At 26.9% G+C, this 14323-nt stretch overlaps 3 protein-coding genes across 5 annotated transcripts; 2 read left to right on the top strand and 1 right to left on the bottom strand.

The window, feature by feature from the left end:
- The first annotated feature begins 30 nt into the window (after positions 1–30).
- On the top strand, positions 31–4050 carry LOC117236436 (mRNA (2'-O-methyladenosine-N(6)-)-methyltransferase). Of its 3 annotated transcripts, none has more exons than XM_033499377.1 (6): positions 31–370; positions 969–1251; positions 1596–1751; positions 1827–1966; positions 2048–3412; positions 3494–4050. In XM_033499377.1, exons 2-6 carry the CDS (start codon positions 994–996, stop codon positions 3762–3764), a joined length of 2190 nt encoding a protein of 729 aa, XP_033355268.1. In that variant the 5' UTR covers positions 31–370; positions 969–993; the 3' UTR covers positions 3765–4050. The 3 variants fall into 3 exon arrangements, with proteins under 3 accessions (XP_033355268.1, XP_033355269.1, XP_033355270.1); XM_033499378.1 differs by lacking the exon at positions 31–370 and adding an exon at positions 384–615; XM_033499379.1 differs by lacking the exon at positions 31–370 and having other exon boundaries at positions 1110–1251; positions 1596–1759.
- A 2418-nt stretch (positions 4051–6468) lies between these two features.
- On the bottom strand, positions 6469–8023 carry LOC117236495 (2-oxoglutarate and iron-dependent oxygenase JMJD4). Its single transcript, XM_033499502.1, has 4 exons — positions 7789–8023; positions 7420–7717; positions 7071–7341; positions 6469–7001 (listed from the first exon to the last, which is right to left on the bottom strand). The coding sequence occupies exons 1-4, from the start codon at positions 8021–8023 to the stop codon at positions 6546–6548; spliced, it is 1260 nt and encodes a 419-aa protein (XP_033355393.1). The 3' UTR covers positions 6469–6545.
- A 924-nt stretch (positions 8024–8947) lies between these two features.
- LOC117236494 (cyclin-Y) lies at positions 8948–11114 on the top strand. The gene is made up of 4 exons (XM_033499501.1): positions 8948–9876; positions 9972–10192; positions 10405–10691; positions 10763–11114. The coding sequence occupies exons 1-4, from the start codon at positions 9645–9647 to the stop codon at positions 11049–11051; spliced, it is 1029 nt and encodes a 342-aa protein (XP_033355392.1). The 5' UTR covers positions 8948–9644; the 3' UTR covers positions 11052–11114.
- Positions 11115–14323: the final 3209 nt, after the last annotated feature.

Raw genomic sequence — 14323 nt, 5'->3', positions numbered from 1 at the left:
CAAAACTATCCTCCTTAAGATTAAAACGTAAAAACGATAAAATATCATTTAATTAATTTATGCGGTGAAATATATACGTAATTATGTATTTATGTAATGAAATAAGCAAATTATTGGTTAAATATTCTCCGAAAACTTCATATCGTTTCGATGTTTCGCTTAATGCGAAGTATTCTTTTTTTTTTTAACATCTGCCATTCTGCCATTCATTGTAAAGAAAGCTTTAACTTTGCTGTCGTTGAAATTGGAATTTCAGTTCAAGCAAATGGTATCTCACGGGTGGAGGTCGTTGCGTCAAATCTCACAAATCATGAATGAATTCTAAGTTCTGTTATATATTTTCTACAAATTAGCAACATTGTTGACACTAGTAAGTCCAGCATTAACGGCTACGTGTTTTTTACAAATTTGCATAATCCTACGTCGCGAAAATTCGCGAATTTATCAAACGGTTTGGTGGCATGTAAACAAACATTGAATCACGAAATGTTGTCATATAATTTTAACAGTTTTACGTACGTAAATTTATTAAAAATACATAAAGAAAGTTGCAATTTTACTCATTCTTTTGTAATTCGTGTTATAATAAAGAAGAAATTAATATATTTTTAGAAGGTACGAAAGTTCTTTCTAAAATTTATTACTTTTTTAAAGTGTAAAACTTTCATCTTTTATGTTTGTAAATAACTTGTAATTACTAAATATATAAGTAAATTTGGTATTTATAAGCATAATATTCTTCATCTTGTGATATAAAAACTTACTTTGCAACTTATGAAAAGACAAAATGCAAGGAGTGTTGATTAATATATTTTATTCCAAGATATTAAAAATAAAACATTGAGAATGTTACATATATAAAGAAGCATATAAATGTGATCAAATTTTATATGCATATGTAATAATTATGTGCTATAAAGTATCTATTAACAAGAATAATTGTGTCATATGTGTTATATGTGCTAAAGTATTTACCACAACGTGCGTTGTACGATGAATGAAGTAAGTGGAGGAAAGCAAGACATACCAAATACTTCTTCTTGGGAAACTTTATCTGGCCAGTCTGCATCTTCATTGTCTACTATGCATCATCATCATCAGTCGTTACAACAAGATGCAACTCCAACTGTTGCACAAGTTATAGTTCCTACTCCCGTAAAACTTCAGACACCTATCTTAAGCTCAGCACAAAATATATCTGACCACTGTTCACAACTTGGTCATATGCAACAATCAGGTCTAATGTCGCAGGTAAATATTTATTTATAATCTATTATCTAAAATTATTAATTGCTTATATGAACAAAACATAAAACGTAATCTTTTATATATTAGAATTCAATTGTTGAAAATTAAAAGATTAAACTATTAATAATTATATCCCAAAAGTGAAATGAAATGCAATATTTTTTTGTGTTAATGAAATGATAAATTATGCAGATACAAGATTCATAAATAAGGAAATTATTATATCTAGGAGATTAACTGACTAAAAAAATTAAGAAATACAGTTATAATTTAAAGATAATGAAAACAAAGCAAATATAATAATATTTCTTCTCCATAAATTATTATTTATTTCTATTCAATTACAGGGTACACCACCAGGAACGTTCCCAGAACCTGAACTTTCACCTGAACTTCAACAACAAGGATGGAAGAAGTTTTGGAGTAAAAGAGAAAATCGTCCATATTTTTGGAATAAATTAACTGGAGAATCATTATGGGTAATACCACCATTGAAACCTCAGGTACTAAGGTATAACATTTGGTTGTAGATTAATAAAAACATAAACTTATATGTGTCAACTGCATCTATATTCAAGTTTGACCCAATTACGGATCCACTTGGTATATGCGGTGTACCACCTGTTTCTGGAAATGGAACGATTCCCCCAGGAGGAACACTTAAACGCAGAGCTTCTGAAGATAGTGTTGTTCCAGCTGCAAAGAAATTTGTATTAGCGTATGTTTACTTGACTGAATTTATATCATTTTTATATTAAGCATTTTTTTTAAATTCTAATATATTTTAATTTAATGATAGAGGACCATGGGATTTGGAAATTCCAACAAATGTTATAATATACGAGAGAGCTCCATCAAATTTACCTCATGTTCATCCTGAAGCAGAAGCATTACGGTGTAGTTTACTTGCAAAGTTGAGACAATGCTATCAAGAATTGTGTCATACTCGTGAATCCATAGATGCTCCAAAAGATTCTTTTAACAGATGGCTAATGGAAAGAAAAGTTATAGACTGTGGTTCAGATCCCCTTTTACCAAGTCAGTGTTTTCCTGAAATTTCTATGTCTATGTATCGTGAAATTATGAATGATATCCCTATTAAATTAGTCCGGCCAAAATTCACTGGTGATGCAAGAAAACAGCTATCGCGATACGCAGAGGCTGCAAAAAAGATGATAGAATCAAGAGCAGCTTCGTCAGAAAGTAGGAAAGTTGTAAAATGGAATGCAGAAGACACATTTCAATGGTTGAGACGAACAGTTGGTGCTACATTTGACGATTTTCAAGATCGTCTTGCACACTTAAAACGACAATGTCAACCACACCTTACAGAGACTGTAAAAGCTAGTGTTGAGGGTATTTGCCTGAAAATTTATCATTTATCAACAGAGTATGCAAAAAAGGTTAAAGATAAAAATAATCAAATATTAAAGGATAATGGTTTAGGAAATGTTATACCACTAGGAGGACCTGCTAGTGCACAAAGGAAAGTTTGGTGTTATCCTGTGCAATTTTCTCTTCCAACTCCACGACTTCCACAAGTGGATTACCTTCCTGAACGTGAACAGACAATGTTACGTTTTCATGGTGATACTGCGTGTATTAATAACATGCATCTTACTAAATTAGAACACCTATATAGATATAATTGCTTCGATGATAAAAAATTCGAAATGTTTTTACCTCGTGTTTGGTGTATGTTGAAACGTTATCAAACATATCTTGGAATTAATGAAGGACAAGCAACACAAATGGCTCTGCCTGTCACAGTTTTTGAATGTCTTCAACGATCATTCGGTGTAACATTTGAATGTTTTGCATCCCCATTAAATTGTTACTTTAGACAATATTGTTCAGCATTTGCTGATACAGATTCTTATTTTGGATCAAGAGGACCTTTCTTGGACTTTAGGCCTGTAAGCGGCTCGTTTCAAGCTAATCCACCATATTGCGAAGAACTTATGGAAGCTATGGTTAATCATTTCGAACGTCTTTTGGCTGATTCTACTGAACCTTTATCTTTCGTAGTATTCTTGCCTGAATGGCGGGATCCAGCACCTAATGCTCTTATCAAATTGGAAAGTAGCCATTTTAAGCGCAAACAAGTAGTGGTACCTGCAATGGAACACGAATATAGACATGGATTTCAACACATATTACCAAAGTAAGTTACAATATTTTGGTTTCAATATTTATTCAAGTAATAAATAAAAAATACATACAAAAGACCCTTTTTGCATTATAGAGGGGAAGTTAATATTAGAGCAGCGCACGGAACATTAGTTGTATGGTTACAAAATGCAGCTGGTACTGCTCGTTGGGGTCCTACTGAAGAAAGAGTCGAAGCATTATTAGAAGCATGGCGTCCAGGAAGAGAAAGAGAACGAGATAGACAAGAACTTTTGTCACCACCAAGGCAAACACATCAGCAAATACCTTCTACGCCTATCCCTGTTTTAACAACGCCGACAAATCCAACAATACCGTTACAAACATTATCCACGCATCCTATATAATTCTTAAACAATATTCGGAGAGTTGAAAAGAAAACTAAAATAAGTCTAACAATTTAATTTTAATTCTTTCTTAAAGAAATCGGTCTTTTACAGAATGTATTTGGCAATTACATTTTATGTAGCAAAATTAACATAATAACAACACGAAACATCGATTTCTGCTAATATTGTTATGCCTATTATGGTAACATTCATGATATAGTGAATGTAATCGTAAAATCGGAGATGCAATATAATTTACGTGTTCAAGTATTTAAATAAGTGAATTACTTGAAAACTTATTAAAATGAAGGACAAAAACTCTTAGTTTTGGTTCACTGGGATCTCGCTATATTGTGAAAGATACTGTACTTCAATATTATTCATCATATGTGCTGTAAGAAATTCATTTCATCTAAAGAAGGTATACAAATAGATGTTTATAATGTGTACATATGCGTACAGAAAAATTATTTGATTATTATGAATTGAATGAATATTATTATGCTACCTAAAATTTCATATAAATCTTTTCTATTAAAAATTGCGAGAATTTATAACTTAATTTTAATAATTCTTTTGTGATGTTTATCATAGAGTGCAATTTCTTTACTTATTTCCAACATGAAATGTTAAAAATATGTGAGATATGACAATGAAAAATATGTATCTATTATATAGGTATAAAAAATCATCATTCGACAATTGATACAAAATCACGTTGCGTGGAGTCTAATCTTTGTAATAGTGTTAATTGTTGGTAATTAATAAGAAGACTTTGTAAGACGTGATACCCTAATAGAGGTACTTGCCATGCAAGTAAAAATTGGTACTATTATGAAAAAGTTATGAGAAAATGCAATAGTGTGTATGCGTGTGTGCCCGTGTGTGTAAATAATGAAATACATAATTATATTTGCTTGTTTTTCATCGGAAAAATTAGTTTATATGGAAATAATTTAAAGTAATACCCCTTTTTATACCTTTTATCCATGACAATCTGTTTCTTTTAACATGAAATAACAAAGTGCGATAGATACTCTGTTTTCTAAATGTATCATCAGTGCAATATTTTATATGAATTTTTAATAGAACTTATAAAAGAAAATATGTACAGAAATATATTAACTTCTTTTATAGAAGACATCTTTGTTACTTTTCGATGAATTTTTAGATCTTAAAACGAACATATAATTGATTTATAAATTTGTATAATACTGAATTATAATGATTCATCCCTCAATTTACGAAATTGTTCAAGATAAATTCATAAAAAAATACTGTTCCATAAAATAAATGTCTTGAGTTGAAAATACATTTGTATATATATGTATTAAAAAATCAAATTAAGTATAGAGTTTACAACTATTATTTTCACATGAAATGAAATATTTCTTTTTAATAATATAATGGCTTTTTCTTTAAGTGAAATATATATATAAATCATATATATTATATATAAGAAATAATATAAAGAATATCATACAATATATTTTCATTATATTTCTATTATATTTATACTTTTTTCTTTTTCAATTAATTACATAAGAAAGTCCTTAATATACACATTTTATGTCATTCTAAGAAATGGTGACCAATTCGTAATTTTACACAGTTTAAAATAATAATTTAGAGATATTATATACACACATGTGACATAATATCACACAATTTACTTCGTAATTTTATTTTATAAATTCAAAAGAAACAACTGTGCTATATACATATTTTTCCCGATACTAATAAGTTTTTACAATTATTTGTGTTTATAGATAATATACATACTTATACATATCTTATACATTTTGTATATGTTTATTAGTAGCAAATTGTACATAGTTGTACAATATGTATATGTATATATGTAGACATAAGACACTTATGCACATATAATTTGTAAGGCATAAGACAATATAAAAAAAGGTTTATGGGCACTTACTATTTTAGTACTTAAACTCCCATAAAGAAAATAAAATATACTCTTAAAAAGATAATATTATTGTTGAACACAGTATAAACAAGTAGAGTCCCACATTTTATAAAGCAACTTGCTACTGTTGAATTAGAATACTGTTTTTTTTTTTTTTAGATATAGAGATATTCACATTAATACAAACTATATAAATAATTTATACTTCTAAAAACTGAAGAACTGTTTCTAATAAAAGTTATCCAATTGACAATGAAGTCATTTACTGAAAATTTTTTATTTTTAAGTGTTGAAGATTCAAAGATCACATTTTTTTAATACAGTGTCATATTTTTATATTTATATTGTGTTAGAGGTTGAAACATTTTGAAATAAAAAATAAAATATTTTAAAAATTACGAACAGAAAAGTATATTTACCACAAAGTAATGTATATTAATAAAACTTTTTATTACTCTTAAATTAATCAATTTATCATAGTTAAGTATTAGATGAAGAATAATACAAAATTTAATATAATATAAATATATTTTATGATTTTAAAATATTTAAATAAAAATATAATTGAATTTGCTACCTTTTTTTATTTCTCAATTTTATTAGAAAGTTCACAGAACTTACAAAATATACAACTTTTATTTATGAAAATATATATTACAGATCTTTTTTTTCATTCTAATTAATAGGTGTAATAAAAAAATCAACGTTTTGTTTTTAAAAATTATGTAGTTGCTTATATTCAATATTTACAGATTTATATAAAAATTTGTTGATTATATATATTACATTATTTACATCATAATATTTACATTTATATAAACAGAAACAAGATTTTTATTTTCTTATTTCATTTTTAATTTTTTTGTCTTTTATCATGTAGATGAATGTTCAGTTGAGTCATATGATTGCAAAAATGATAACAGCTTGTTCAGTAATTTATGGGCTTGCTGTTTTTCACAAATTAAATAATAAATAGATTTCTCTTCCATATCATTAATAAAATCTATCAATGTCAATTTTATTGAATGGAGATCGAATACGCAATGGCTAAATCCGAGTTTATATCTATTAAAGGTAATTACGTCCTCTTTTTTTAAAACCATGCTTAAACGACGTTTAGCTATAAATGTTAGAAAATTAAAGAATAAGTTATAATCCATCCCATATGTTGATTTCAATATTAATTGACATTGTTCTGCCCAATTGCTCATATCTTTACAGTCACTAACTTCTTTCATTACAGAGTTTAATTCCTTTTTTAATCCGTGCCACACATTTATAATATTACAACCATTGATCCAATTATGATTGAGAGAAATTGTATCCTCCTAAAAATAAGCATCATAATAAGTATAGAATATTACTTAACTTAAATAATGATAGTCAAGTATACTTACTATATTCCAAACTTGATGGTGCCAGCCAGATGGTACAAATATAATTTCACCTTCCTTCTGAATTACATCAATATATTTTATCGATCGCTTATCATAGGCCTTATATACAGCATAGTTTTCAAGTTCTTTGGATGTTGCATCATATATTAATTGACCATGTATATCTCTAAGAAAATCTTCTTGACCTGGAGGGAAAAGTAACCAACGTTTCTTTCCAACTATATTAGCAGACCAACTGTATGATCCAAATACATCTGCATGCAATGGTGTCCTATATGTGGAAACTAGTTTACCTTATTTACATAACATTAAAAATTAATAATTTTGTGCTTAAAAAGTATATTTTTACCATGTTCCTTTCGGGCCCATATATACAAATCTATAATCATCATTTAAATCAGGATGTGCCATGTAATATTCATTTAGCCAGTCAGATGCAAAATACTCAGGAACTGTATACATAGGAGCATTGGGGAATAATTTCTGACAATGCCAGTCCTTTAAGTACAAAAGCGCCATAGAATCTGAATAATTGTTTTTTGCATAATCCATCCAATAATCTAAGTAATCTTTCATTTTCATATCATCTTTAGACTGTGAATTGTAATATCTTTTTTTACAATCTGCAACTGGTACTATACAATCTCCTATAAGACAAATGTTTTAATTAATAAATAATACGCGTATAGAGCAAATATAATGTTTATAATTTGTTTACCAAACGATATATCAAGGACGTCGAAATCCGGTGCACCATCTAGATTCCATTGTCTTTTACACGACCAATTTTCAGTTATATTCGACTTAAAAATACACGGTTTATTCTCCATTAAATATTTCGAAAAAAAGTCATCGTACGTTATCGATGCATCAACATAATCAATCCAATCGATTATGGTGGTCTTTTTGTTAACAGATAACCTCCTGTCTTGAACTTCGACTTCTTGTACCATCGCGCACTTTTACTTGAATTAAATTTAATAATAAGCGGACTTCATTATAATTTTTTCATATATATATATACCCATGTATACACGTATGTATACATATATAGGTACACATTAAAATATAGAAATCAACAATGATGTATAGCTGTTTTTAAAAAATTACGACACTTTTTTTGAATGGATACAATGTCACGAAACTAATTAAAAACTACCTTGAAATTTTGTTAATCTACGCGCATGCGTATATGTTATGTACGTTATATTTTTAATCATTATTATTTATTATTACATTTATCGTTATGTGATATGATTTAATATTTTTTGTTTGCTACATAACCATGCAAAGTTGTAAACTATTCTATTCTTAAAGTTGATTTATTTTGTTCATTCAATTTAATTCATTTTACGTATATATTATCTTGCTCTAACTATATAACAATTTCATTAAATAATATTATATATATTTGTATTAATTTTTGTATATGGTTAAAAAAGTTATTTGATACCTTAGTATATATTTAATAAATTACTTTTAAATATGAATTTAAAAAGGTATATTATAATAGATAAATTTATTTAGATTTATAAAATGGGAAATATAATGGGAATAAAATGTTGAAATAATTTTTAAATATCTAACAAGTTAAATTCATATGTAACAAAATGTTGGATCTAGAATTTTTAAGTAATTCGAAATATTTTAGCATTATTTTGTTGTAAAAACATAATCTCGCAAAAGAAAATAGCAGTTTTCTTTTTAATTATATTTAATGTAACATTTCTTGCAGAAATTTCACAATCGTAAAAGATCATATTATAATTTATATTTCAAATGTGTATAGCCGCGAAAGACTGTAAGTACATAAAACAAATTCTGAAAATCCCTAGTTTTCGACCAATGATAACGTAGGTATATTAAGAAATCTGTATGTCCATAGAAAATAGAAAACTTTTTGTCATAAAACCAATGAAAACATAACTTGCATACAAGGTAAAACTTGGTAAAACTGGAAGTCAAGCCTTTCTACCGTATATACACGTTGTACTTTATGCATGAATATGCAATATCAAAACAGTAGACTAAGGCGTGCGATAAACACATAAAAGTATTGGAATATTCCCATTAAATGTTCCGTAATAATGAGAATGACGTACAACGAGAACAAAAAGTATCACAGCTCGTGTACACGAGCAGAAATGAAATTTGACTGACCGATGATTTAAACAAATAAATCAACCGGCATGAACCGTGCTTAAAGGCGTTGTCAATGTAATAGACATTTATCATATTACTAGCTGCAATCATTTCTAAAGTGGTTCTTCAAATTTTCAATCGTAATTTTCTGTGTGCAAATTGATGCAAATATCTTTCTCTTGATTATTATATGGATGCGTTCAAGCATCCATGTGGATGAAAGTAAAAGAAGAATGTATATTTATATCGCGAATAGTTTTGCCAGCTGATTGTCATCTAAACGCATCATGTGAAGGATGTGCCGTGAGAAATTTTAGATTATACCATCCATATAATTACCATAGTAACGAGTATCATACTCTGATTTATATTTTATGAACTTTCAACTGGAGGTAGAAACAGAGTGGAGACATCAACGAGTCTCTTGAAAGAATGGGAAATAAAAGTAGTTGCTGCGTTTATTCCAGTCCTCAAGTTGGACGTAAGGAATTAGGAACTGAAGGTGTTACCCGAGGTCTTGAGGAACATTTACCAGAAGGTGGAATTAGTGTTAATAATTTACAACATATTAGCGAACGTGAACCAGAAGACTGGGACTCAGATCCATCATTACACCCCTGTGCTGGCACTATTTTTATGGAACGATCGAAACAGGCTATTGAAAGTATATAAACTTATTTGGAAATACTGGTTGAACTTATTTTTGAGCATTATTATTATTTCTTTTATTAATTTGTTTAAAAAATACATTTTTTTTAGATGGCATGGTAAGAAAAAAAAGTCAGCACCAAATTGCAGATATAAGGCCTTTAAAAAAGAGTAGCAGTTGCAGTACAATATATTTAGATGACAGTACTGTTTCACAACCAAATCTTAAGAATACAGTAAAATGCGTTGCCTTAGCTGTTTATTATCATATAAAAAACAGAACCTCACAGCGACAGATTGATATATTTGATGAGAAACTACATCCCTTAACGGTAATCTAATTATATATATATTATTTGTTAGATCAAAAGGATAAAAGATGTACAATGTAATATATGGAAAGCACTATAGCTTTTTAGTTTATGTTCAACATACAACAATCTATACCTTTTACATAAAAATTTAAAAAGATGAATGTATAAAAATAAATTATTCTACAAAATGCAGTTTAAAAGTATATTTATAATGTCTCTCTCATTTATAGAGGGAGGGTGTTTCAGAAGATTATGATAAACAGAATCCAGAACATAAACAAATTTACAAGTTTGTGAGGACATTGTTTAATGCTGCTCAACTTACAGCTGAATGTGCCATCATAACATTAGTTTACTTAGAACGTTTGCTTACCTATGCAGAAATAGATATAACACCAGCCAATTGGAAACGAATAGTACTTGGAGCTATTTTATTAGCATCAAAAGTTTGGGATGATCAGGCTGTATGGAATGTAGATTACTGTCAAATTCTTAAAGATATTACAGTAGAAGATATGTAAGTTGACATCTATGTTATGTTCAAATGTATTCAAAATATTTTTTATTAAATATTTAATATTTATTTAGGAATGAATTAGAAAGGCAATTCTTGGAAATGCTACAGTTCAATATAAACGTTCCTTCAAGCGTGTATGCTAAATATTATTTTGATCTTCGCACGCTCGCAGAAGCAAATGAATTAACATTCCCTAGTGAACCCCTCAGTAAAGAAAAAGCTCAGAAATTGGAAGCTATGTCCAGAGTTTATGAAGACAAAGTTACTGCTGAAGCTTTACGTACTGGTATTAAAAGATGGTCAAGTTTAGATAACATATGCATAGGTGGACCTAGACGTAGTATTGCCATTCTATCCTAAATTTTGGATATAAGTAGGTACATTACTTATATCCATACATTCTCAATCAAGGTACGTGAACAAGAAAAAGGTTTGCAGACCTATTTCTAATATAGTATTAATCAATTTCAAATTTTCATAAGCATATCATTTTTATTACTCAATAATTTGTATGTACATTCTTTTACTTAAGTATTTTAATGCAATACAAGTTTTATAAGCATTATTTAACGAATGTTCAATTCCTTTTCAATTACGTTTGTTTGATTGGATTGCACAGTTCTACATTTTTTATAGTTTCAGTTTGTACAATAATATATTGTAATATCTATATATATATATATTTCACTTGTTAAAATTTGTTTTTATGAAAATATTTCTAATTTGATTTCAATTTGAATTCACGTTTTATACGAATAATAAAATTATTGAGAATTGTCTACAGTTGCTGGGAAAATTAATTTTTTAATTGGGGACCTCTTAATATATTAAAGCAAATTATTCACATGTTACATAAGTAAAAGTAATAATAAAGTTTTTACTCTTTAATTAACTTCTTTGATTAAAAGGAACAAATTGTGATATACGTCAGTTATTTTCTATTCAAAATAGTTTGAATTAATTAAATGATTTAATTAATTAAATGATTCTAACAAATTCGTTAATAATGATATAGACAAAGATGAAAATATTTCGCGTTATAAAAATTAATTTGAATCTAGTTTTATCAAATTTTCTGTGCATTAATGTTATGCATTTTAATAAAATTTATTCTGAATAATTTCAATAAATATATTTGAGAAATTTGTAAGTTAAAGTCTTATTAATTAATAACGTGATATGTGTAAAGTACCTTTTTATATTCAAATACTTTTCCAAATTTGTGTTCATATATAGTTTAAATTGACATTAGTGCGAGATATAAGGAATATATGAAGTAATGTATATTTTATAGTATTAGCATAGACATTATATAAAATTTCAAATTTTTTCAATGTAAATTGCGTTTATGATTTGTATTAATTTTTATCATTTGGTCGATTATCATTTCTAAAGTGCAGATAAAATTCATTACATATTATTAATCATGTATAATTGATTATATACATCTTGTATGATCAAAATCTTCAATAATTTAAAAACTATTATTTTTCTTCTTTATTTTAACTAAACGAAATTATACAAATATTATATTGCTTCTATCGCTAATTTCATATTAGTTACATCAGTATCATTAATCTCTTTCTTTCATACTTTCTATGTTATATATCTTGAAAAAATGTATTACTGAGGATTAATATACTGATAGCCTTATACTTTTTGGTCTTATTAGGATACTGATGAGCTTATGTTTGTTTTGAAAAATAGTAAAATTCATTTCTATAAATATACGCATGAATTTATTTATATTATTTGTAATTTTTAAATTATAATATGGCAAGAATATATTTTAACGAATTCCTTTACTTTTTGTGTAAGTATCTCTGACATAGTAGTAAAAGATATATTAGCTACAGACATAACAAAGAATATATTATTTGAAACAGCCATTTACATATAAACAAATCTTAATCGCAACTGTTTCTCTTTCTCTTTCAATTTATATATATCAATGTTAAGTTAGAAATTATGTAAATTTATGTTTGTAAAACTTTTGATTACTAGTGTAGAGATATTAATAATTAATTTGTCTATGATAATTTATAATTAATAAAATGAAGTAATAATTTGTAGCAATTGCAGCATTTTAATAAAATTTTTAGATCAGCCTGTTTATTATACAATTTATATAAGCAAAATGCAACTTGCATTTTTAATAATTTTCGATTATCTCAAATGGTGATAGTATTACATTCAATTAATTAGTAAAAGTCGTTTTTAATTAACAACTTTGTAAAATTAGTACTAAAATTAGAATTTAAAATATATGCATAAATAAAAATTAATATTTCACAAAAAAATTTAATACATTTTAATTTCAATATTTTGTTTAATTACTTTTAGAGATACATATAAATATCTAAGAACATATAAAACTTTTATTGCATTCATTAATTAATATGTTCTATAAATGTTGCAATAGGTTTTGATGAATTAGTCCAATGAAATGTATTATGTTTTTTTTAAATTTCTGAAAAAAGACTATGTTTATTGTGCAATGTCCTCATGTAAAGAATACTTTTAAATTATACCCATTTTGTAAAAAAAGTTGTAATTAAATTGATGCATGTATTTAAACGAGTCACTTAATTTATTTACAATAGTTTGGTAATATTTGATACTCAGAGATTGAAATCACATGAATGTTAAAGAATAGCAGTAAGGTAGCATTAATATTGTAACCGATTGTTTTTATAAAAATTAAAGTAATCTACATTTTTTATTGAATCTCAGATACGTCATTGTAAAGTAATTGCAGTTTATTTTTATTTTTGTACTTTACTATCAGAAATTGAGCACACTGTTGTAAGGAAATTTAGAAAATAACAACTAAGTGTTAATATGAAATTGTATAATGCCAAAATGTAATAGCAAATAAGTAATTTTGAATGGCATTCATAGTGTATTGAAATAAGGATAATATTAACATATCTGCACTTTTGCCTAAAAAGGACTTTTTCATTTATGAACACAAAAACAAAAAAATATATTTTTTACTACAACAAATGGATTGGTTTTATATATTATAAAAGATGAAACAAAAAAGTAAACAGAGAAATGATAAAATGTAAATAAATGAATGCATTAAGACATGCCAAATACTTGCTTCAAAGTAGCCAAAAAAGTATATGCAATACAAGTTTTGTTTGTTTGAATATTCTTATTTCCCAAAGAATTAAGATTTACAGTTTTTTATGCATAGCTATTTTTAGTATAACTATTTTTATAAATAGAATCGCATTGTAAAGACAATCTTGAAGTCTGGTTGCGTCCTATGATAAACTGCTATACTCTTGGTCTATGTACTTCTCATAAGGTTGTATTATAAATGAAGTAATTTTATTGACACCTTGTTGTGTGCGTGTGACTACTGTAATATTAATACTGAATTGTTATTTATTTAAAATTTATTAATGAAACTTATTACCCCTGACCGTTGTATAATATTCTATATAATTTGTATATGTATAATATATATTCCTCTAAATTATTATTTCTAAAGATTATTTATATAAATGAATATTAGTTTATGTTCTGCTACTATTTCATAATGCATTGCTTTGTATAATGTATCAATGCAATGGTCAATAAGATGTTAATATTTGTAGTACAATATATTGTACTTGGAAGAG

Source organism: Bombus vosnesenskii, unplaced genomic scaffold (assembly GCF_011952255.1).
Source record: "Bombus vosnesenskii isolate JDL3184/JDL3185 unplaced genomic scaffold, Bvos_JDL3184-5_v1.1 scf7180000013349, whole genome shotgun sequence".
NCBI classification, from domain to species: Eukaryota; Metazoa; Arthropoda; class Insecta; order Hymenoptera; family Apidae; genus Bombus; species Bombus vosnesenskii.
This window is presented reverse-complemented; position numbering and strand designations above follow the sequence as displayed.

Bases quoted from the DNA above. Each gene is read 5' to 3' on its own strand.
- LOC117236436 (XM_033499377.1), top strand. From the start codon at position 994: ATGAATGAAGTAAGTGGAGGAAAGCAAGACATACCAAATACTTCTTCT. The intron at 1,967-2,047 runs GTATGTTTACTT...ATTTAATGATAG, and splicing joins GCAAAGAAATTTGTATTAGC to AGGACCATGGGATTTGGAAA. The intron at 3,413-3,493 runs GTAAGTTACAAT...TTTGCATTATAG, and splicing joins TTTCAACACATATTACCAAA to AGGGGAAGTTAATATTAGAG.
- LOC117236495 (XM_033499502.1), bottom strand. From the start codon at position 8,023: ATGGTACAAGAAGTCGAAGTTCAAGACAGGAGGTTATCTGTTAACAAA. The intron at 7,342-7,419 runs GTAAAAATATAC...TTCCACATATAG, and splicing joins ATGGGCCCGAAAGGAACATG to GACACCATTGCATGCAGATG. The intron at 7,002-7,070 runs GTAAGTATACTT...GCTTATTTTTAG, and splicing joins ACCATCAAGTTTGGAATATA to GAGGATACAATTTCTCTCAA.
- LOC117236494 (XM_033499501.1), top strand. From the start codon at position 9,645: ATGGGAAATAAAAGTAGTTGCTGCGTTTATTCCAGTCCTCAAGTTGGA. The intron at 10,193-10,404 runs GTAATCTAATTA...TCTCATTTATAG, and splicing joins AGAAACTACATCCCTTAACG to AGGGAGGGTGTTTCAGAAGA. The intron at 10,692-10,762 runs GTAAGTTGACAT...ATATTTATTTAG, and splicing joins GATATTACAGTAGAAGATAT to GAATGAATTAGAAAGGCAAT.